Raw genomic sequence first — 25,720 nt, forward strand, 5'->3', positions numbered from 1 at the left:
GTTGCCAAGGTTTATGATCTTTAAATATATTAAGTTAAATCATGATGTTTAAAATGAAGCTACAACTTCCAATAACGTATGACTATTAGGAATATTCTACAAAATACCAGTTATAATCTAGTAAGACAGTTTGGTCTGTTTAAATTAAAAAAAATTGACTTTAAAAGCAGAGGAGAAAGAATTGTCAGGGAGGGAGGCATAACATTTATTTGAGAAAATAAAAATGAGACATGACATAAATATAAATAATGGTGTTAAGGTAAGGACATCAAATGCTCCATGGGGAGTACACAGCCTCAAGAATCTTTTGGAAACTTTATCACAGAAATTGATATATACATAAAACAGGGGGAAAAAAGAGAGAATTCACAAAAAGGTGTCATCAAGTTTTCTGTTTTATTTAAGATTTTAGTTTTAATTCTGAAGAAAGAGGTACATTTCCTTGTTTTTAGTTTTAGCGTCAGGTTATAACCACATTTAATTTTATGTTTCTTTTCTTCCCTGTCTTTCAATACTGCACAAACGTCCAGAAACTACAAGGTTAGGTAAAAGCTGCAGGCAGAGGTCGTCAAAGGTTGCGCTCCTGATGATGATCTTGTGGCCCCAATGCAGTGCTATCTCAGAGTGTCTTAATCAGGTGATTAAAAAAAAGAGACTGACAAGAAGACAGAAAGATTGAAGTGAATATCACTCGTGTTTCAGCTGCTTATATTATGTATATGCTAGGTATTAAATCTGTGATACTTTTAAAACATTATATTTATTTGAAATCTAAAGCCAAAACTTTTAAAAATTCCCCGTTAAATCATTTCTTACCAACATGTCAGTTATTTCTATAGGCAAATTGTCTTTCACCTACTTTATGCCAAAACTTTCCCACCTCTTCAAGAGAAAAAAGAAAAAAAGTATTTCCCTGTATAATCAACTCACAGAATGCAACATGAAAGTTAGGCCACTGCTTTTCCTCAATGTATCTCTGCACTGGATTTTGTATTATTTTCCTCTATTGTCAACATGACATTTTTCTGCTAGGCTAAAATAATTATGTGCAAAGGTTTCATGAAAATATTATGCACTTTGATTTTTCTCTTAGTGTGTTTAAAGAAATAGTTTTTAAACAGTGTATTTCAAACACCGACTCAGCAAAACATAAGAAAAAAAATAGTTATGACCCTGTGATTGCATTGCATTTGGAAGCTGGTTGGGAAAGATTTTTGATCAGGAACCAGATTCTTCAGAAAGAAAATTATGAAAGGGGCCATAGGTGAGTACAGGAAGTCTGGGAGGAGCAATTCCTGCATTTCTAATGTTTTTGTACTTTTCCTAATGACGATCCAACGCTGAGCTCTGTAGTAAATCTGTGGGGGGTTTACTGGGGGGTCTGAAAGCTGTCTGAAAGCCTGGGGGAGGAGAGTGGAAACTGGCAGGGTTTGAAGGAGGAGAATATGGGTTCCAATTGGCTCTGTGCAATGGAATTTGTGTGCTGAAGGGGTTATTGTGGGGGGTCTGTGTTGGGGCAGCACTGGGGCCATCCATCTCTGTGAGAGCCTGAAGAGACTTTAGCCAATGTGGTGGATTGTCATCTTGAAGAGAGTCTAAACTGTTTCCAGTGGAGGCTGGGATACCTAGGAAGAAGAGAAACACAGGAGACATAGATTATTCAAAGCAAGCATGAACTACACATATGAAGTAGGACAGTGTAATTTAACCAGTAGCAAGATCAGAAAAAACAATTATTAGCTTGCAGAAATGAAATGATTATGAATACAATTTTTCAAACACAACTGAAGCTGAGTTTTCCTGGAGAACATTTGTCCCTTAAGATGATTTTTCACACTTGCCCAGACATTCTTCCATAATGATATACGATTACTTCCCTTTCTACCTCTCCAAATCTTAATTAACCATTACAAGGAAAACAGCCTTATAAAGAGAGCTTTATAAACAGTGGAGTATGTCCCTTTTTAATGAAAAAAATAATCCAGTTAAAATTCAGTAGCATATGAATTATACTGCACAGAATTGCATGCCATCAGTTGATGTGGGAACCGACAGAAACCTCAAATATGCTAAGAAAGATGCTAGGCATGCAAAAGAAAAGATTGTGGGGTATTAATGTTCATTTGTTCTAAGATTTCTGGGCCTCTTGAAAGTTGGTAGATGGAAGCTGGAAGAGACCACCGCATTTTTTTTTCCAAAAAAGATGTATTGATTAATTTGTGCCAAATATGCACTTGATAATTGTCAATGGAGCTGAATGAGCGAGAAATTGTTACCTGTGATGATTGCGGGGTCCATCCAGCTCCCAGGGCTGTCCCAATTCAGGCTGTCGGTTGTGGCAGTGTTGGACGTTGGTACACTGTGGTTGGCGTTGGAGGGGGAAGTAGCATTGGGCAGTCCACCAAAGTTGATGTTAATGTTCGGTAGAAGTGCCCTTAGCCCGTCCTGCCATTCCTTCATATTTAAACTCTCTACAGAACTGTTGTTGTCTGGGAGATTTATCAACAAAAAAAGAAAAAAGAAAATGAAAGATAGAAAATAAAAAGCTGAAGTTAGAAACAGATGCTGTTTTTAGTGAAAGATGGTGGCTCTCTAAGCATTTACAACTGTTTTTCTATCAAGAGAATGGGACGATGATAAAGATGAAGCTTCAGTGTTGAGCTGCTGTAGAATATGTAATTATTTAAACGTCTAGTGGAGAAAAAAAACTAAATCCTTCCCTACTAAATCTGGGCAGAAACTCAACGCTTAAACAAAAGAATGATTCTTCCATTACTAGCAAGAAAATAATCACATCTTTTCTATGAAAGCAGCCTTACTTATTGATAATTTTGCCTGCTTTGCTGAATGGTAGGGGTATTTAACAGTTCCCTACACAAAGAAGATACAAACAAGATTAGAATCCTCACCAGAATTACAGCTATAAAATTCTTCCAAATCTACTTAAAAAAAAAGGTACTAAATACTGAAAGTGAGAACAGCCTGCTTTGACTCAAAGAATAAAGAGAGAAGGACATTCTAACATTTTAAAGAAAGAATTAACAAGCTCTAAAGTGGAAATCCTAATGTATTATCATACTGAACTGCAAAGCTGCAGCAAGTCTACGTTTTAAGGAAGACAAATTTAGTGGCTATTTTAATGAAACATGAAACTTCCAACAATTTGGTTTTTAATCCTATCAATACAACATTCTCCGAACTTCTCTCAAATATACAATTTAGAAAATACCTCGTCAGATGTGGCAACAATCATTTGATTAAGTAGTATTGTATTTAAAATGGATTTGCCATAGTTATAGGAAAAATACCTTTCCACAATAATGAAACTAATAGAATGTGTAAGTCTTAAGGCAGTATGCCTTTTGGGGGGAAAATTCCATAGGTATTCTTGGAGACAAACCTCAAACATTCAAGAATCATGTAGCTAGCCAGTGACAACCAAAATATTTCATTTACAGAACTTAAACAATGTTCTTTATTGTGTCCTTCACAAAACAAAACATCACCCTTTTATTTTGACCAAGCTTTTAAGGAAATTTAGCCATTATTAAGCATGCACTATATACCAAGGAGTCTGTTAAGTTTTGCAGATCGTTACAATAGTCAATCAGGAAAATATAATCTATGAATATAAGTGAATTAGATTCTGAGATTGATTCAATAGGTCTGTGTTCAACGTATTCAATATAAACCTGAGTTATGTAATTCCACTTATTGTATTTCAAAAGTACAGACCAAAAGGACTAGAAAAGAAAGAGATCAGATTAGCACTGCAGAATGATTTCTGATTCTGTTCAAAATGGGTTCAGTTTACATATCCATGTATAACTTGTCCTTAACAAGAGGAAATTGAATTACTTAAGACAGGTGTGTCAAACTCGTATTGCAACTTTTTCCCTATTGCCGGCAATGGGGTGGGTGCTGTTTTGGCATGACGCATCTGGCCCGCGGGCCGGCAGTTTGACATGCCTGACTTAAAATGTCCTCAATTAAGATTTGTGCTAATACTCACCCCAAAACACTGCTGTATCTTTATCACAAATTTACAGTGAGAACCAAAACCATATAGTTATATTTTGCAGTAAGTCACTGCTATTAAACATCTGAATACATTTTCTTCAACTATTATAAATTGGGAAGTGAGGGAAAAGAATCAGAAATTGCAGTAGCATTAAATCCACTTAAATCAACAAATTATAGCTGATGTTTTTATAGTTTGTTCAGTTTAATTCTAAATAACTATGATTCATATTTTATGTATTAACATGCACAATGTTTAATATGCTTTTGTTTACAAATATATTATATTGATATTCCTTTTAATTTTTAGTCATATAAAAGGTACTTAAGTGAAACCCAGTTAATTTGAAATCAATATTGTTTTTAAAAATTAGTTCTTTCAAGTGTTGCTCATTTCTCCTCAGTACTTCAATAGAAATTAGAATGACCTCCTTTTAATGCCGTGCTTCCACAGCATTAAAAAAGGAGAATTTTTTTTTCTAAAATCATCATCATTATTTGTATTGTAACCTATGACCAACCATGTAGTCCCCCACCCAGTACGTAAAAAACTGTAATGTTAGGAAGGAGACAAATCTGTACTAAAATATATTTTATAATTATCACTGAACACACAATATTCAAAGCTTTTTGAGAAAAAAATGCCAGTGGGTCAGAAGTCACTATGTCTGGATTCTTTGGCACTTCGTATATATTTATTAGGATTGTGATTATTTCTGGAAATTCTAAAGATCTCTTGATAAAAGTATATTCTCGTCCCCAACTACTATTACAATTGTGTAGTCGTTATTTACTGTATTAACTAATTAAAAAAGCTGTTCTTGACTTATAATGGTACGTTTATTATATCCAAAAATAGTAGAAATAAAATATGTCTAGTCTTAAAATCATTTTAAAGAAACTGTTAACTGTTAGGAAACACACTTGAAACAAATAAACAGTGAATCTACTGACAATAATTAGGCTACTATTATTACTCTACTGGAAATTGAAGGTGTATGTTATATCTAGTTAAGTAGCAATATAACATTTTCTTTGTAAATAGAAATGTGGAGACAAGAAAAAGCACTTCAATGGTAAAAAATTTTATTAGGAAGCAAATGAGTAAGGAAAATGTAAATATAGCAAATGTTTTGCTATATTCTAAATTGAATATGCTACATTTAAATAAAATGCATATTTTTAAGATGGAAAAAGTATCAGTATAGTAGAATAAGATTATGAAATGATTTATTAAGTTAAATCCTTGAGCTTATCAAAAACAGTTCTCATTCTAGAACAACCATTTAAAAATTGATTTATTAAATTAATTATCATTAGTAGAAACATATTTATATTTATTTTTATATGAACAACCTATGCCAATAAGTTGACAAACATGAAGCACAGTTAAATTTTCTTTACATTTCTACAAAAATCTTGCAAACAATCTGCACTGAAAACTTAATCTGCTAAAATTAAATACAACGTAGCTCAATTTTTGACATGCTAACTAAATCCGAATAAGGTTTTCTTTCAGATATGCTGAGAACGGTAGTGTTAATAAAGTGATCTAACAATTTACTATAGGAATATTTTCCTACAAATTATTAATGAAAGGCTAGTACAATAGACAAGCAAACTAATTCTTATGATAGATGAATTTATAACAAATAATGTTTCACGGTTGTTCTATAAACATTAAGATAAAAGAATTAGATTTTAATACATTCGTTCATTGAGAAATAGAGATGCACATTAACTGCCAAAGATTTGAGAAGAATCCAAAGTGAAGCTACCAGGAATCCATTATCCTCCAGTGCTGTCATATCCCAGAAATGCAACCTACATGGAGTGCCCAGAAGTACAAGGTGTTCAGTCTCAGAGACATGGCCAAGGTAAGGAAGGCTGAAACGCAACCATCACTAAACCTAACCATCACATAAGTTGAAGCGGCAAGACTGGGCCAAGAAATATCTGAAGACAGATTTTTCACAGTCCATTTCACAGTCCATTTTTATGGACTGATGAGATGAGAATGACTCTTGATGGACCAGATGGATGGGCCCGTGGTTGGATTAGTAATGGGTACAGAGCTCCACTTCGACTCAGATGCCAGAAAGGTGGAGATGGGGTACAAGGGAAGGTATTATTAAAGATAAACTAGTTGGACCTTTTCAGGTTGAAGGCGGACTCAAAATCAACTCTGAAACCTACTGCCAGTTTTTAGAAGACACTTTCTTCAAGCAGTGGTACAGGAAGAAATCTGCATCTTTCAAGACCATGATTTTCTTGCAGGACAATGCTCCATCGCATGCATCAAAGTACTCCTCTGCATGGCTAGCCAGTAAAGGCATGAAAAGAATAAGATGAAAGAGTAATGACATGGCCCCCTTCCTTACCTGACCTAAATCCTATTGAGAACTTGTGGGCCCTTCTTAAATGGGAGATTTACGGTGAAGGAAAACAGTATACATCTCTGAACAATGTCTGGGAGGTTGTGGTTGCTGCTGCACAAAATGCTGATCGTCAACAGATCAAGGAAGTGACAGACTCCATGAATGAAAGGCTTATGACTGTTATTGAAAAGACGGGTGGCTGTATTGGTCACTGATTTTTTTTTGAAATGTCAGAAATGTTTATACATTTTGAGTTGTTTGTTATTCTCACTTTAACCGATGCAAATAAAAGATGGGCAAATTTTAATTTTTCATTTAGTTCCATAATTCTGTACACTAATAGTTGCCTAATAATTGTGCACATATAGATATTCTCCTAAGAAAGCCAAAACCTCATTTTTATTTTCTTAAATATTCAGGTTTGAGATTTATTAACATTTTGGATTGACTGAGAGCACTGCAGTTGTTCAATAAGAAAATCAATCCTCCAAAATACAACTTGCCTAATAATTTTGCCCACGGAGTAGGTGTCAGAAAGAAAAGTTAAGTTTTTATGTATTATATATAAAATTCTTTCTCAACAAGGAACATTTTAAAGTAGTTGGCTTTAAAAAAAAAAAAAAAAAACACTTGGATTAGCCTAAAAAGCAGTTGGCTCCTTTCTAAACCTGGATTATAGCCTAAAGCAGTTGGCTCCCTTTTAAACTTGGATTACAGCCTAAAATAGTTGGCTCCTTTTTAAAGTTGGATTATAGCCTAAAGCAGTTGGCTTCCCCCCCCCCTCTTCTTACTGTGGATTTACAAAATTTGCCTGATTGTACAATGAGTGCACAAAATCTCACTAAAATTACAAAAAACCCTGCTTCTGCGCCCTCTTCTGGAACATCCAGTCCAGCAAGTCAGGGATCTATTGAAGCAATGTTACAACAAGAGAAGCCAAACAACCTCCAAAAAGAGATGCATGCAACCTTACAATTAATGCAAGAAATGTGCAGAAGAATCATCAAGAAACAAAAAGCAACCTTGATAAGCTAAATGAACAAATGCTTGACATAAAGACACAAGTTGAGGTTCACCAACAAATGATCCTTAAAAATGAACAAAGAATTCAGAAGGTGGAAGATCAATCAGAAGATACTGGGGGGAAAATTGAAGCACTAATAACAGAGAATGAAAGATTAGAACAAGCAAACCAAAACCTAGAAGGAGCTGTCGCTGCTTTGGAAATGGAAAGGGCGGTACACTATTTGAGATTCCAGAACATACCCGAAGATAAAGAGGACAATATAGCAGAAGTGATTATTAATCTATTAGCAGAGGCCCTAGAAATGGAAAGACCGGAGATGCAGCAAGTAGTGGATGAAATATTTAGAATGAATTCAAGTTATGCAAGGAAACACAAATTGCCCAGAGAAGTCCATGTAAGATTTATGAAGAAAACAATGAGGGATGAGATATTAAGAAGAGTTAGAGATGATCCATTACAATATAAAGATAAAGAGTAGTGCTGAAACAGATTCCCAAGAGAATAAGGGATACTCGAAGACAATATCATTTCCTGACTACAAAGCTGATTGCAAAAGGAGTAAATTTTAGATGGCTGATGCCAGAAGGGATTTTAATCAATTGGAATAACACAAGATATTGTTTGGACTCAGTGTGGAAGGCAGAGGATTTTGATGAAAGATATAGAGCATTTCTGGGAGAAAGAACACAATATCAACAAGAGGATGGAAAAAGCCAGAAACAGACAGAACAAACAATAGAGGAAACAATTATACAAATGGAAGAGGAAAAAGAGAAGATGAATCAAGAGGATGAGGGAATAGTAAAAGAGCAGAGGATTACGAGATCAACAAGACCTAAATATAAGTAAACCAAAATGGAGAAGGAAAATGGATTTTTTTCAGTGAATATAAATGGGTTAATATGCATATGAATATAAAGGGTTAATATGCAGGAAATTGAAATAGAATTAGGTACTTGGGCAGATCATAACCCCTTAAAAATGGTGTGGAAAGGAATGCAGAAAAAATTAAGATGGACTTTGAATCAATCTATATTAAAAGAGAAAGAATTTATAGACTTAGCAACAAAAGAAATGGAATTTTTCTTCAAAGAAAATGAAATAGAAGATACAACATTACAAAATGTATGGGATACAGCCAAAGCATATTTTCGAGGCATAGCGATAACATACATGGCGGGGAAAAATAAAGAAAAGAGACACCAATGTCAGTTGTTAAGAGAAGAATTAAAAAAATTAGAACTTGAACTACAAATAAACCCACAAAAGAAAATATTGAAAAGACAAATGGAAATAATAAAACATAAATTAAATTTAATAGAATCAGAAAAATTGGCACAACAAATTAAAAGGGCAAAGCAAAACTTTTTTGAAAATGCAAACAAACCAGGAAGATGGTTAGCTTATAAACTTAAGAAACAGAAGGAGAAAAAAATGATAAACAATTTAGTAGATGAAAAAGGCTGTTTACAATTTAAAAATGAAGAAAGAAAAAAGATAATTAAAGAATACTATGAGAAACTATATGAAAAGGAAGAATATCCATGGGATAAAATGACTCAATATATGGAAGAAAATAATCTACCAAAAATTCCAGAAAACTTTAAGACTATGTTAAATGAAAAAATAACAATGATGGAATTGACAGAGGCAATAAAAAGACAAAAAAAAACAAAACAAAACACCGGGACCAGATGGACTCCTGGCAGAATTTTATAAATGTTTACAAGACATATTAAGTTCGCCATTGAAAAATGTATGTAATGAACTTCTATTGGAAGAAGCTAATGTTACTTTGATACCAAAAGAGGATTCAGATCTGACCCAGATCAAAAACTATAGAGCGATATCACTATTGAATGTGGACTATAAAATCTTCACCAATAATAGCTGAGAGGCTGAAAAGATTTTATACACCCAGATCAAAATGTATTTTTGCCAAAGAGACAAATAAAAAATAATTTGAGGGTAATACTGGATACATTGGAATATTATGAACTTCATCCAGGGAAACAACTGGCATTAGTATTTTTTAGACACCCAAAAGGCATTTGATAATGTTTCTTGGCAATTTATGATTCAACAACTGAAAACAATGGACTTTGGTCAAAACTTTATAAATACGATTCAGACGATATATCAGAAACAATCAGCAAAAGTAATTGTAAATGGGAATTACACAGAGAATTTTGATATACAAAAAAGCACAAGACAAGGATGTCCATTATCCCCATTGCTATTTATCTTAACCTTGGAAGTTTTAAATAGAAACATTAGGCAAGATCCAGAAATTAAAGGATTGAAAATAAAAGGTGAAACCTACAAACTGCAAGCATTTGCAGATGATTTGGTATTCATTCTAGAGGAACCTTTAGAGACGATTCCTAAACTGTTGGAAAAGATAGAACAATTTGGAGAGATGGTAGGATTAAAGATAAATAGAGAAAAAACTAAAGTGATAGTTAAATTTTTTACAAATAAACAAAAAAAGCAATTATCAGAAAAAATAGATTTGCAAATAGTCAAAAAGGTCAAATATTTGGGAATATATTTGACAGCAAGATGTTCAACAATAAAAGAAGATAATTACATTAAATTGTTAAACCAAATAAAGTTTGATTTAGAAAAATGGAAGAATCTTCAACTGTCGATGTTAGGAAGAATTGCTGCGGTGAAAATGAATATATTACCCAAAATATTATTTTTATTTCAAACGATACCTATAAAATTGGAGAAAAAAATTCTCTGAAGATTTAAACTCTCTAATTCAAAAATTTATCTGGCAAGGAAAGAAAGCTAGAATTAAATTGAAAATGTTACAAGAAGCCAAGGGAAATGGAGGCTTTGGCTTGCCAGATTGGGTTTTATATTATCAAGCATCAGTGTTGTTGTTGTTTTTTTTAAAAAAAAACAAGTTTTATTAATTTTTCAATTTTACATCCAAATGCTTAGGAAGCAGCGTGGTGATTGGGTAATCAATAGTCCAGTAACAAAATCTTTCGTGCATATCTCAGATTACGTCATTAAAAGTTCCCTCTCTATTTCCCTTAATTATTATATCACATTCAAGTTAATACATTTCTAATTACAGCTCAATCAATCAATACATTTGTCAATATAATTTTGCTTATACATATCTAAGTCCTGTTTTTAAGTTTTACCTAATTTCAATTACAGTGCTCCAATTTAGCCTTTAATATCCATAATATTTAGACCTCGGGTAACCCAAATTTTCCTTATTTCATTACAAAATAGTTGTCATATCTAAAATACACATATTATTCAGTTAATTACATTCTTACTTTATTTCACAAGTATATTCTATTTCTCATCCTAGTGCCTCATCATTTACTAATAAAATATCTTTTATTGTCACAAACCAACTTCCGTATTACAATTCAAAACTATAATCTAATGGCTAATTTTTATTTCCCTTATAAATCTAAGTCCTAAATATTAAATCAATCAATATCTTTAAAGATCTCCTTAGCCCATTAAGTAAGATTTTAAGCTCTTCCATTATCAGTCAACAAAAAAGAGAAAAAAGGAAGAGAAAGAAACTCCCATTTTTTAAGTTTAACTCTAGCTTTCTTTTTATGCCAAGCAGGCTTCCATATCAGTGCCTTTAAATCCTCAGGTGGATCTCCCTTCATTCCTACATATGTTATTTGAATCAAGGGAGAGCATCCAGTTATCAATTTTTCAAAGGAACTGGCCCCTTTTTTATCATTAGATTGTTGCCCTAATAGTTCAAATCTCCATGTTTGATTTAAAATATTTATCATCAGTTCGGTCTGGTCTTCTTCCAGTTTCATCTGGCTAAAATAGGAGGTCATGTCTGGTGTTGTAGTTGTTGTTTGATTGTCTAGGTTATCTAGGTTCTCAATATGTTGTGTTTGTTGATCTTTAGCACCCTCCATCTTAGTGTTGCTTTCTTCAATTTCTGTTGCTTTTTGAATTGCAGGTTCTTTAATTGAAATCAAGGTTTGACTGTCAAAGTTCTCTATAAATTGTACTTCTTGTGTGGGATCCTCTTTGATATTAATTTGTTCCTCTTCTGTTGTTTTTTGGATTGTAAGTTCATCAGTTGAAAACTGGGCTTCAATTTGTAATTTTAAGGTGACATCTTTGTCTTTCACTCTGGAATTCATTAGCTCAGTGGCTTCAATGATTTTTTCAAGTATGAGTTTATAGTTAAGTTGTGGGTAAAATTCCTCCATTTCTGTGGTGATTGGAGATAGTCCTTTAGTGGAGGCTATGTTTCATAAAGGTCAGCAGATGTCCACCTCCACTATTCCTAGAAGATGTTTTCACCACCCAGCTGTTTCAAATTCTTATCTTTTTTAGATAGTATGAAGGACAAATCTAGAGAGTAAGCAGGCCTCACAGTCAAAGAAATTCACTCGCTCTACCAGGCTTCGCCACAAGATGTCCCCAATAGTATATAAAATCTTTTTCCAGACACAAGTTAGGTGTCATGTGTCTGATTAACGAAACACTTAAAAGGACTTTCAGGCATATTTTCTCCTAAAAGCATTTATTAAGGTTACAGAGACGTCAGTATAGCATGGTGGAAATGCTTAGGTCTGGCTTCTCTTCCGTTACGCATACATTCCAAGCATTTTTCCCTGCCTCTATTTTGAGGTCATGGTTCACATCTTCCAATTAACTTGGAAGATGTGATTTACTTCCGGTTTGGGCTATCCTTATTCTCCTCCCTTTTCCCTGTTGCCTGATTTAACTATAAATCAGGCAACAGACAGTTCTGCATATTGTCAAAGCAAAAATATACAGTATTTGCAGCGTTGACATTAGGCTTTTATCCAGTTTTTTAAAAAAAATTCAACTTAACAAATAGATAGGGTAATAGGTGCCTGTAACAATAGGGACTTTTTGGGATCCCAAATATCCAAAAGGTATAAGTCCAGTTATTTAGTTGTTTAGATTAGTTGTTCTTTTCTTTTCAAAACTTTATTTTCCCAAGGTAGGCAGACGCCATGTTAAAAACGGGGAAGAAGTTTCAGAAGGCTTTACAGGAAGGTAGTTGGGATACAAGGTAAGGTAAGGTCTCACCCAATTCCTCCGCGGTGCTTTCGTTGTGCTTGGTGGTGATTTTGGCTTTCGGCTGGTACGCCTTAGTGATCAGCAATGTTGATGGCCGATCTTTTCTCTGTCGGTCCAAAAGAGCTGCCTCAGATCAAATGGAAGGGCTACTGCCCTTCTGCGATCGGTCAAGGGTCCTCCTCATGGTCGTTGCCCCTCCAGGGCAATTTATGATCCTTTTCAGGGTCGCCCGATGAAGGGAAACCGGGCGGCAGAGAAAGCGCTCTTTCCGCATGTCCGCTAGAGCCGCGATCCGGAACCAGAAGCCAAGCATCAGTGTTAACATGGATAAAAGAATGGATAACTCTTAAAAATAAAAAATTGTTGTATCTGGAGGGACATGGGCTGCAACTTGATTGGCATGTTTTTCTACGGTACGGAAAAAATAAAATACATAAATACTTCCAAAACCACTACATTAGAAATGCATTATTATTAACTTGGGAAAAAATAAAACATAAAATTTATTTGAAAATTCCAGGATGGCTTTCAACAATGGAAGCATGCGTACATCCAAATCTAATCAGTGTCGATAAAATATGGACATACAAAGATATTCTAAATTCTGAAGGAAACTTAAAATCCAGGTAAAAGATGGAAAATCAGGGCATCGATTTAACATGGTGGTCACATTTACAAATGCAAATCAGATATGATAAAAATATTAAACAGTATGGATTTTACAAAGAACAGAGTATGCTTGATCAGACATTATTAACTTCTGATGAAAAGTTAATAAAAAATGTACAATTTCTTATTAAATTTCAAAATGGAAGATGAACAAGTAAAAGAGACAATGATAGCAAAGATTTTTGGATATAATATAGACTTAGAAAAGTGGCAAACTTTGTGGGAAAGAAACTATAAATTGACAATGTCAGCTTCATACAAAGAAAACTTATATAAAATGTTTTGTGGGTGGCATTTGCCACCAAGATTAGCAAAAATGTTTAAAAACATGTCAGAGAAATGTTGGAAATATAAACACAAACCAAGTACTTATTATCATATGTGGTGGACATGTGTTAAAGCAAGGGAATATTGGACAATAATCCACACTTGGTTAGAAAAAAATGTTAGAGAAACACATAGACCAGGCATGTCAAACTGCCGGCCTGCGGGCCGGATGCGTCACGCCAAAACCGCATCCACTCTATTGCCCGCAATGGGGAAAAAGTCACGATATGTCGCACGACGTCGCGAGTTTGACATGCCTGACATAGACTATAAACCTGAAATTTTTTTAGTAGGTATAATGCCAGAAAAACTTGATAAGCAAAGTACATATTTGAATTTACATGTGATAACAGCAGCAAGAATTATATTTGGACAATATTGGAAGAACGAAGAAATACCACCAGAAGAAATAATCAAACAAATATTAGACTGTGCGGAAATGGACTTACTTTAAGGTTGAAAGAAAAAGAAGAAACATAATATTTTCAAACTTGGAACCTATTTTATCAATGGTTAGAGAAAAGATTTAGGGATTAGGAATTTAATTTGTATTAGTGAATAAGATACTCAGACAACACGCTTTTGTTGAATAATTATTATTGAACTCTGTTAAAAAAATAATAAAACTTAAAAAAAACTTTAAGAAAATTAATCCTCCAAAATACAACTTGCCTAATAATTTTGCCCATGGAGTAGGTGTCAGAAAGAAAAGTTAAGTTTTTATTTACTATATATAAAATTCTTTCTCAACAAGGAAGATTTTTATCATTGATCATCAAACATTTGTGCCAACAATTAAAAGTGATGTGATCCAAGCATTGGTTTATCGTTATGATTAATTATAATATATATTGATTGTATGTTACATACATACATCATACACTCAGAATAGCCATTGACCCCAGCAACATATTGGAACAGTTAGGCAAAATGAGCAAAACCATACAGAGGGTTCCTACAAAATACAATGGTGAAAATTAAATGGATAGTTCGTTAAATATATACCAAGTGATTCTTTAACACAAAATGTGTTACACCATTTTTTTAAGAAGAGAGTTTTCTATAGTCAAAAGGTTGAAGCTTGCACGGGCATGTTTTTTTCTTTCTTTGTGCTCAATACATAAGAAGTTTCAAATTATTGTTATAAGTAACAAAATTGTCACATAAACTTCCTTCTGTGTCTGAGGGAATCTGCTTGCTTCAATTCCAGTTAAAACTTAAGATATTTCCTTTTAGTGAGATGAACAGCTATACAAACTTGATTAACAAATAATGAATAAATATTTTAGCATTCTTGACTATCTAATGTGTTGCTTTAGTCAGATTGGGCAATTTATAATCTGAAACCCCCAGAGTAGCTTGTAATTGCCATACACACAAACACATATGTGAATAAATCATCAGTTCGAATCAGCCCACTATAGCATGGAAACCTCCTCACTGATGATTATAGATTGTAGCTTACCAAGGTGGATCAGTGCTGTATCCAGGGTTTTTTTTAAACTTTCCAGTCTAGACTAAGAGAGAACAGGCCCCAAATCACGCATCCAATCAGCTTCTGCAATTACAGAAGGACTAGCACCCGAGTCTCCATATTCCTAGTCCAGTGATCTAGCCACAGCTCTGAATTGGTTATTTCTTTATGCATGTGTTACATTCAAATGTGTGTATACACACATACAACCTTAAACTAGCCCCAAAGAATGCAACATTTTCCTTAGAAGAACAGACATAATCTCTCTTCAGATGCCAGATTTTTTTTAACTGCAGACCCTATGATGAAAAAGATTGCCTATAACTTGATTTCTGTACAAATTATAATTTATAAATATAAATATATAATTTATATATTTATAAATTATATAAATATAATTTATAATTTACAAAATTTAAAAGTATCTTTTGGTAGATTTATTTGCAAATGATTAAGATTAGCAAGATTATTTACACGTTATAAAATTATGTTACATTAGTACTAATACAGTAAAATCTGGGATTAATATTTTTTAATTTATTCATTTATATTTGTATCTTGCCATAATCAATACAATTCTTGGCATATTTTAATATCAAATTCAAAATTGTTTTCAATAAAGCAGTCTATAGGAATTCATTTTATGATCTGCTCTCTTTGTAGCTTTCAGAGTATTCTGCAAGTATAAATGTACAATTACCAACTCCACCACTCATGTGTAGGTTAGTCAAGCCAACCTCTACAAAAGAGGAAAACACAGCCCATCAGCAATGAAAATATTCATTTGCCCTTCTCTTCTGAAAACAAGATTCTCCCAGAAAGTAGAAAAAAACATTTTCAAGTCATACATGATCTAAGCAAATGATCTGTAATGATCTTAAGATTTTATCATTACATGGGGGAAGGGTTTCAGAATATAAAAATGTGTTATTTTCAGTCTTTCTTAAAGTAGATTTCATAATCTAATTTTTTTTAAACTTAGTGAAAAACATATATTAGAAAGAAATGCTTTAATGTATTATCTGGCTTTTTTCCATTCTGCTAATGAGATGGAATTAAGGTTAAATTAAGAGATCTAATAACTAAAACTAATAACTTGGGGGTTCTTCTAGACTCAATTCCTACTCAAAGAGCAGATGGCAGCCATGGCTAATAGGATGTTCACACAGCTTTATGTTGTGCACCCAGTTGCTTCTTGTTCCTAGATCAGGAGGTTCTGCTTAGTCACTCATGCCCTGGTAACCTCCCAAATGGATTATAGCAATGTGTTTTACATGGGGTCCCCTTGAAGTGTATCCAGAAATTTCAGCTGGTACAGAATGCAGTGACCTGGGAACTTATGTGTGCTCATGGAATGGAATATGTTACATCTCTGTTCTGTGAGCTGCATTTAGTCACCAGTTTTCTTCCAGGTCCAATTCAAAGTGCTGGTTTTCATCTTTAAAGCTCTTAATGGCATGGGGCTTGGTTATTTGAGGGACTGCTTCTTCTCAATTACATCATTCCCAATTCCCAGCAGAAGAGGTACATTGCAGGTCCTGTCTACTAAAGAGCTATATCTGGCAGGATGCGGGATATGGACCTTCTCTTGCATGGTGCCTACCTTATGGAACATCATTCCTCTGAGGTCAGGCTGTCTTCATCCCTGTTAACTTTTCACAAGTTCCCCAAGACTTAGCTGTGCCATTAGGTTCAGTGGCCCCAAGGGAATGGTGAGTGGTTGAGGTGGTCTCGCTGTTGTTAATATCTGTGACTCTCTCCTTGACTTTTAAAAATCGTAACATTAATTTTTATTGATTGCTTTTATACTTTTTATTGTGTGACTGAGAGTCATGTTTGTCAGATGAGTAGCTATATAAATATGATGAATAAATACTAAAAGAGCAAAGACAAAACAAAAAGGCAATGAGTAACATTTTGAAATACTGGTTGTTCTCTTAGCACATATCAAATAATGACAAAAATACCTTCCAATGTCCACTCCAATTAAATCAATTGAAGATAGCTCAGCATCTAATCACATCACATGCTAATTAACTAAATTGATATGAAAAAATAATTGCTTTAAATTTTATGTATGTTCTAAAAATGCAGTCGATATCTCTGATTGCTAAAAAAATATGCATTCATGTTATGGTAAGCAAGAAAAATACATTTTTCCTACAAATGATGATTCCTGATTAATTTCAGCTGAGGTTTGCTGATAACTTGATGTAAATTAGTCTATATTTCCTGCCAGGTGGCCAGCCTGCCTAGCTTGCTAGCTAACTGGCTGGCCACCCAATTTTATAAGCCACTCTCTCCAGAAGGCCTTTGTGGCATACAAAAGTAAACTTAGGAGAAAGAAAAACATAATAAATAAGGAGAATAAAACTCTAAACAATATTCAACTAGCAATGTGCTGCCAAAGGAAAATATCATAGATTATGCTGTCCCAGATAGGGTCATAGAAAGAAATCTGAGTCATAGAAAGAAATCTGTCATCTCACAGCACTATCTAACACAGTTTATGCAATTAGACCATAAGCAGAGTTTACTGTACAAGTGAAAAATACATGAACTGATTCTTAATGAATCTTACAAAACATTCTGGAAAAAATTCTGCAGAGATGACAACAATTTTAAAGTGCTAAGGTTTTTTTTAAATGAAGCAGAACTGCAATAGAAGAATGATAACAATGGATCAATTAATTCTGCTGAATGCAATTCTTTATATTCTTTATTATTCTTATAGCACCAATGATGTTACCTAGTTGGATAATGAAACATCTGCAAGAAAACAACCAAACTCAGAGTGCACCAAAGATCCCACTGCTATCCTCTGTTTTATACACAATTACCAATATGATAATATTTGTTGAGACTCTAGGAGTGCAGAGAAAAGCAACAAAGATGATTAGGGGACCAGAGGCTAAAACATATGAAGAATGGATGCAGGGATTGGTTATGTCTAGTTTAATGAAAAAAAAGGACTGTGGGTGACATGATAGCAATCCCAATATTTAAGGGGCTGCCACAAAGAGGGGGTCAACCTATTCTCCAAAGTATCTGAAATCAGAACTAATGGATGGAAATTAATCATGGAGAGAACCAACCTAGAAATAAGGGGAAATTTCCTGAGTTAGAACAATTAATCAGTGGAACGGCTTGCCTTCAGAAGTTGTGGGTGCTCCATCATTGAATATGTTTAAGAAGAGACTGGACAACAATTTGTCTGAAATGGATATACAGTCTACTGCTTAAGCAGGAGGTTGGACTAGAAGGACTACCTCTGTTATAGGTAGCCCTCTACATACAACCATTCATTTAATGACCATCTGAAATTACAATGGCACTGGAAAAAATGACCTATCACCATTTTTCACACTTACAATGGTTGCAGTATCCTCTTGGCCATGTGATCAAAATTCAGACGCTTGGCACTTGACTCATATTTATGAAAGTTGCAGTATCCTAGGGTCATGTAATCATCTTTTGCAATCTTCTGATAAGCAAAGTCAATGGGGAAGCCAGATTCACTTAACAACAAGTATGCCCAACTCTGCTAGGGAGAAGCTCCCTGAGGATGAGCTCCAGCACGAGTCCAAAAGCTCGAAAGACTAAACTTCTGGTCCCAGTGACCAACCCAGATTGGATCCTGCAATTTATTTATCTGCTATGTTTCATTTAACATTGTCACTTCCCAATACATTAATACAGAAATCCCATATTACCTCTGATAGAAAATCATTCAAAACTGTTTTTATTTAATTTTAGTAGGGCTTGGCACAATCCTCACCTTTGCATCAGGCACACTTTGAGCTAAAGGAAATGACTGGTCCAAATGACAGAGAAAGAGCAAAATCTATCAATAATACTTATAATGTCAGGGAGACCTAGATTCTATATTTTAAAAAACTGTGGAAGGTTTCAATTATAGCACTCATCTGAATTTAAAACTCCAGTTCCCAACATTTCCAGTTAGAAGGATTTCATCTTGGAGAGCTGATGAAAATCTTTTTCACAGTCTTTAATTTTACAGACATAAAGAAGTAAAGGGGGGGGGGGGGAAGCACAGCATTAAGAAAGTTGCTACCATAAATGCACCAGCAATATAAGGCTAATATGTTATATTTTTCAAGTACATCAAAACAGTGCTTAGAAGGCCTCCATCTTTTCTGTATTCTGAAAAGGCTTTTAAAAAATATATTTTTTTAAAAAGTATTCAGTATTCCCAATTTCCATTCTCATCCCAAGGTCATTTACCAAATATAAAATCATGAACAATTTCATCAAAGATGTACATAAACGCATCTCACAATTTTCCAGTTATTTTGATATTAAAACATTTTTGCACTATTGTTGCGATCATGCAGCAAGCAGTGATGGCTATTTTTAACTTTCCTAATGCATTGATAATTTGCATTCACTTGCTTCTGAACTGTTTGGACACATAACAAAAGAGTTACTTCCCAGGCAGTCTTTGAATTACGAATGAAGGCAAATATACATGTTTCAGGATAATGATGCGAATCTTTGAATTCTCTATTTGAATAAAATGATAAGGACCTGTAAATGGTAAAGGACATCAACATCTAAAATGATCAAGAACATTGCTATCTGTATTTTTCTGATGTGGAGTGAAAATTAAGGAGGTCAGTCCAATATATTTGAGTGGCACCAAAGTTAGCATATGCATGTATAGATAGTGCTATTTATCTGTATCAACTTTGTGTTTTAAAACCTAGAATGAATCTGAAGGGGTGCATCCTTAAAAGCAAGTATTCCAAGAGCTACAGAAGAAAAAGTCATGGAGATTTTTTTAAATTAAACTCTCTTTGCAGTAATTCTCATAGATAGCTTGAACATACCAACACTAATGTGAAACTGAAGCTTAATATGGTGAAGCAAATGCTTTATCTGTATGAGGCCTAGATTTAAATGAGGCCTAAATTCAATATTTTTCATCCCTCCAGCAGTACTTGCCAATATCAAAGGAAGCGAAGCTGAACACTATGGAGCTTGGGGGGGGGGATGAAGCATTGGGAGAAACATTATCATATGTTTAATTATATTGTACATTTTTGTGATAAAGATGTTAAGACATCACCAAGATAAGATTAACATATCACTTAAAATTCATATAAAATTGGCCTTTTTTTTAGCAATTCACTCAGCATAGCTTATATTAATGCAATTATGGGTTCCCACTGTAAGACACTAAAATCAACAATTTTAGTATTTAATACTCTCAAATCCATTATCGGAGCTGTGCTGGGCAGTAGTTAGAATGCAGTAGTGTAGGCTAATTCTGCTGACTGTCGACTGCTAGCAGTTCAGCAGTTCGATTCTCACTGGTTCAAGATTGACTCAGCCTTCCATCCTTCCAAGGCATATAAAATGAGGACCCAATATGCTGACTCTGTAAACTGCTTAGAGAGGGCTGTAAAGCACTGTGAAGCGGAATATAAGTCTAAGTGCTATTGCTATTGCTATCTGCAAATTCTGGTAAAATGTATTATTTAATTCAAGCTACATCCATTACAAAGATGTGAGATACCCATGATCTAAAAATAGTTAATGTTTGCTTTAAAAGAATGGTGTGGGAGATATATTGGAAGCTGGTGTTCCTCAGGGCCAGAATGCTTGCTATATCAATAACTAATGCCACTTAGCACTAAGTATGAAAAATACAAAGCAAGGTATTCATTAACCTGTGGATAAGGTAGGAGAAAAAGCACCAGGTTTAATCTGTAGAAAATATAAAAAGAAACTTCATCCTTATTTGGACAGAGGACAATCAACTATCAAAAATAAAAAATGGCTTTAATCTAGTGTGCAATAAGAATTCTTAATAAGCTGTGTCAAGTATAAAACCAGTTAAAGGAAAGAACCTTGACACAATGTAAGGGATCTGAAGTCAAGATTTTGTTTTGTCTCTTGAGTCTCCTTGTGGTTTTTGTTTCTCCTGATTCAAACTGAATGATTTCATATGCATTTTATTATTTGTAAATTGTAAAGGCTATATACTCTGTAGGCAAGTAAGAGCAGGCAGCTTTAGTTCATTCACAAACAAACAAAAATTAAAAATATTCATCTTTTGGATACTATAAATTACATTTAGAGCTTGTGCAGGCACTGGATATAACTGTGTTGTCAACCTATTAAATGAACTTTAATATTTCTATTGATATGCAAGTTTTCCAGAGCAATAAGACTTATTAACATTTAGAGTCACATGCATCAATTGGCCACCAATACGATCCAGCAAATAAATACTTGCCCTAAGGATGAACGGTAGAAAATGAACAAATGTGTGTTGGCTCTTGAACTGGAATTTTGCCTGTATCTGAGCAATGTTTGAATGCTAGTTTTTAGAAATTGTAAAATAATTAGTGAAATTATATACTTTTTAAGTACTGTAGCATAAATTTAGATAGTTATATAACATTTAGTCAACATCTTATGCCTAGACAAAATGGGCAGATGAATATGCATGTTTGATGCTTTACTCTGGCACACTTCCCTATTTAGTGATGACATTACATAATGTTCAGCATTATGTCAATGTAGTATCTAATACACACTAGGCATGAATATTAAATAACTACACTAGAAACATAATTGCTTTCTGACATCTTAAGCTCCAGCAGTTAAGATAGCACCCCTCTTTTAGAGTCATTTATGATAAAGTAATGAATTAGATGCTGCCCAACATCTGCTAACATTTAAACCTGCACATAGCTAATAGCCAAATAGATGTATCCCAGTCTCAATGACAACTAAGAGCTAATGAAATATTGATGATTTCTCCAACTTACATAATTAAGTTGCTGAAGATTACAGTATGGATTTGAATTATTGCCTTTTCTCTCCTACTTATATTTGGTGCAGAAGCCAACCAAGGTCTAGAATGTCATGAATTTTTGGCAAGTAAAGGAAGATTTAAAAGAAGACAAGTGTTTTTTTTGGAAAATTCCAGTTGCATAAAATAAGTTTTCAGGCATTGCTCAAAGACCAGCATGGAATGAAAACATCAAGCTCCTCCTCAGAAACAAATTACTTCTGAATTTGAAAAAGAATTATGTACTAACGATGCAAAGGTCACTGCTAAATTGTATAAATTTTAGTTGAAATATGAGACAAGAAAAACAACTGAAAGAATGTACAATAAATAGGCTAAAGATTTTGATTATAATAAACAAATGCACAAGTGGAAAAATATGTGGTTGAAAGGATTGAGATTTACATTTTGTTCTAGTCTTAAAGAGAATTTTTACAAAATTTAGTGTTATAAAATAATGTATCATTGATATCTGTCACTGGTGGTATTATCTATAATATATAATATAATAAAGATATTTTGAATCGCTGGAAATGTGAACAACATTCTATCATGTTTGGTGGACATCATTTTGGCTACAAATGTGTGAATTAATTCAAAAGATTTCAGAAGTTAAAATGCAACTGAAACTTGAGACTTTTCTCTTGGAATAAACGGACAAACAACTACAAATGTCACCAAACATTGTTTTATATATGACAACTGAAGCAAGATTATTATATGCTCAAAAGTGGAAAGACTCATCATTACCTACAACAGAGGAATGGTTAGTGAAGATAGTGGAATTTGCAGAGATTGCTAAATTAACTGCTTTGATCAGAGAAAAAACAGTACCTACATTTATGGTTGCCTGGAAACCCTTTGTATGAAACTTTCCATGAAACAGAAAAAAAATGCACTTATAATTTGTGGCTTTGATGACTAGAAAAGAAATTAGATAATAAAGAAGTCGAGGTTCTTTTGTAATTACAGCGTAAGAGATAATTTTGTAATCATATTTATATTTGCTGCAAAGGACAGTGGAAGCTCCCTCTTCCTGATTTTTTTCTTGATTTTTCTGTATTTTTTTCTCTTTTGCTTCTGCTCCTTAATAGTTTGTGTTAGTTTTTACATGGTTTGTAAAACTTTAATGATTTATTTTTAAAAAGAAACAAACTACTTCCTATCTGCCTTAAAATCTAAGTGTGAACTAAAGACAGCAGCATAGATTTCTAATAGATGTCTTGGAAATTTGTGTGAAGTACAAGACTGCCACTTTTCACTTCTGAACATTGTTTGTGTGAAATACAAAACTGCCAGATTTCACTTCTGAACATTGTTAAAGGGTCTGTTTAGTTACCATGTAAATAGCTATTGATTATGTCCCATCAATTTGGTATCAATTCTTAGCGATTACTTTTTTTTTTCATGTCCCTAAACAGGATTTCTGGTGTGCTGACACGTTTGGCAATACTATTAAAATGGAGGGGAAAAAATTGATTTTGCTAAACCATTGCAGAAATATTTTGATCATATAGTACTTTTATTTAGCTTTAAAAAAATTTCACAGGAGAACTGAAGAAAAATAGAAGTCTTGGAAATAAAATGGGCAAAGAAAGAAAAAAGACAGGAAAAAAAGGAAATCCACAGATTAATTAAGTAGGAGAACAATTCCTCAAAGTGAAAAAGTATTGTTTATGTAGATTCATTCCTAAGAGTGAAGAATCTGGAACTATATGGATCAACAAAACCATATACCTGAAATACACAATACTGAAAGTTTAAATCAATAAAACCAAGTTTAATTCACTTACTAAAATTAGTGAAATGTAACTTATGTTAATTAATATGAATTATTTGTTATTATTTTTCAAAACTGCTTTGAAAACTTCTTTAACTGAAATATGAATACTATGTAAAAGAATAGTAAAGCATGCTAGGAGCTCGTATATTTTGTAAGAATTTTGTAAAATCCTTTATATTTTTCCTCTAGAAAAGAAGCTACTTTCAATATAATAAATTTTCCCACACAGTAAATGAATCATTACAAAAGATGAACTGTAGGTCTCATGCTCCTTAATATGAACTTTATGAAGCATATATTATCAAATGAACATAGCGGATGAATTTGTCACAGAGTCATACTAGATATATTGTGAAATGTAACATTAGGGGTTTTTTTTAATGGTGAACTTGAACTAGAAATAGTGATGTGACTGCCCATAAAAAAGATAGCAATTAAATGTTCTATTGTCCAATTCATCGTAGCTTCACTCTTTCTAGTGGAAATCAGCATAAATCCAAGGGAAATGAATTCCCTGGTGAACAAAAACACCCATGTCTAACCTGGAATAAATGTGGTCAAACATACATTAATGGCATTAAATTACAGTAGATTATATTAGAGATCAGAATTGCACTTTTCCTCATATTTTTTTCAAGAATCAAATCTATTATGGCTAAATTATAACTGGAATTTAAGATTGTATAATCTTGACATAAACCTTTAAATCTGTAAAATAAAGTTTACATTCTACAAGAAAAAGAGAATCTTTTTCTCATCTTGGTTAAAAGGAACAGTTCTTAATGAGTGACAGTGAAGAAAATAATTTCAATTCTTTGCTTGCCTATTTTTAAAAATCCTGCATCTCTAACATTTTGCACTAGGGGAAGAACAAAGAGATTGAAATACTTTTTAAATGTAAATGATTTGTATCTATTTCATCACATTTTATTGGTTTTTTTAAACAATAAAACACAAATTAAGGAATGAATGCACATGTAAAAGAAGTCTGGAGTCCTCCAGACAGGAGCAAAGAACAACATATTATTGAAACGCTATAATACACCCTGATTCAGACGTGGATACAACTCTTGACAATTCAAGGCTGACAATACAAAACATATAGCACTGCAGAAAACAATTGCATGCAGTTTATTTTGGGAAAGATTAAATGTGTGGGGAAACCGCATATATATTATACTGGGCAGATGGCAAATAAAAGTAAGTATGGTTGTACAATGGATATAAAAAGCAGTTTTAAAATACAGAGTACATGTAAATTTCTTTTGCCAAATGGATTTAGAATTATCCAAGCTTCTTAAATATAATACTTTTATTTTGAGGAATAATGGTCCAATAAATTTTGTTAAGTCCAAATGAGAATCAACAAATATATAAAATATTGCCCCATAAGAACACCTTTCCCCTAACTTTGCCTTTAATATTACTGGAAGTGATATATCATATCCCAACTCAGGATTGAGTATACTATTGGTGACACTGAGACAGGTTCTACACAGCCTATTCCACTCAGGTTGGTGTTTATTTCTGGTACAGTCCTTCCTTCTAAATCTTATTTCATTAGGACAGGGTTCTCAGCAATCACTCTGTAACACATGATTTCTTTTTTTATGTTTATATAGACTGGATACTGGAATAAAATACAGTAGATATAAAAAGTCTACACACCCCATTAAAATACTAGGTCCTTGAGATGTAAAAAAAATATCAGACCAAGATAAATCACTTCAAAAATGTTTATACAATTCAACTGAAAAACAATCTTTCAGGGGGGGAAATGAAAACGTTACAATAACGTGGTTGCATAAGTTTGCACATATTCTTATAAATAGGGATGTGAGTGTGTTCAGAATTAACTAATCATATTCAAACTGATATTAAATAGTAGTTAGTACATACCTGCCATCAGTTAAAATGACTCTGATCAAGCCCACATAAAGTTCAGCTGTTCTATTAAGAGTTTTCTGACATTTTCTCAGTTGCCTCTATAGCAACAGCTGCGGTCTGCAAAGAGCTTACAAAGCATCAAGGGGATCTCACTGTTGGAATGTAATCAGTCAGGAAAAGAGTACAAAAAATTTCCAATGCTTTGGATATATCATGGAACACAGTGAAGATAGTCATCGACAAGTGGGGCAAATATGGCACAACAGTG

General features: G+C 33.5%; 1 protein-coding gene across 1 annotated transcript in view; it reads right to left on the reverse strand.

Annotated features, from left to right (window-relative positions):
* Positions 1-1,096: 1,096 nt before the first annotated feature.
* Positions 1,097-25,720, reverse strand: part of CNOT4 (CCR4-NOT transcription complex subunit 4) — a 33,592-nt gene continuing 8,968 nt past the window's right edge. The window contains exons 5-6 of the mRNA XM_015814445.1: positions 2,277-2,489; positions 1,097-1,625 (exon numbers count right to left, since the gene is read on the reverse strand). Coding sequence (XP_015669931.1) covers positions 1,324-1,625; positions 2,277-2,489 — 515 coding nt within the window. The 3' untranslated portion in view covers positions 1,097-1,323. The remainder of the gene's footprint in view (positions 1,626-2,276; positions 2,490-25,720) is intronic.

Source organism: Protobothrops mucrosquamatus, unplaced genomic scaffold (genome assembly GCF_001527695.2).
Source record: "Protobothrops mucrosquamatus isolate PMUCROS unplaced genomic scaffold, P.Mucros_1.0 scaffold251, whole genome shotgun sequence".
NCBI lineage: Eukaryota > Metazoa > Chordata > Lepidosauria > Squamata > Viperidae > Protobothrops > Protobothrops mucrosquamatus.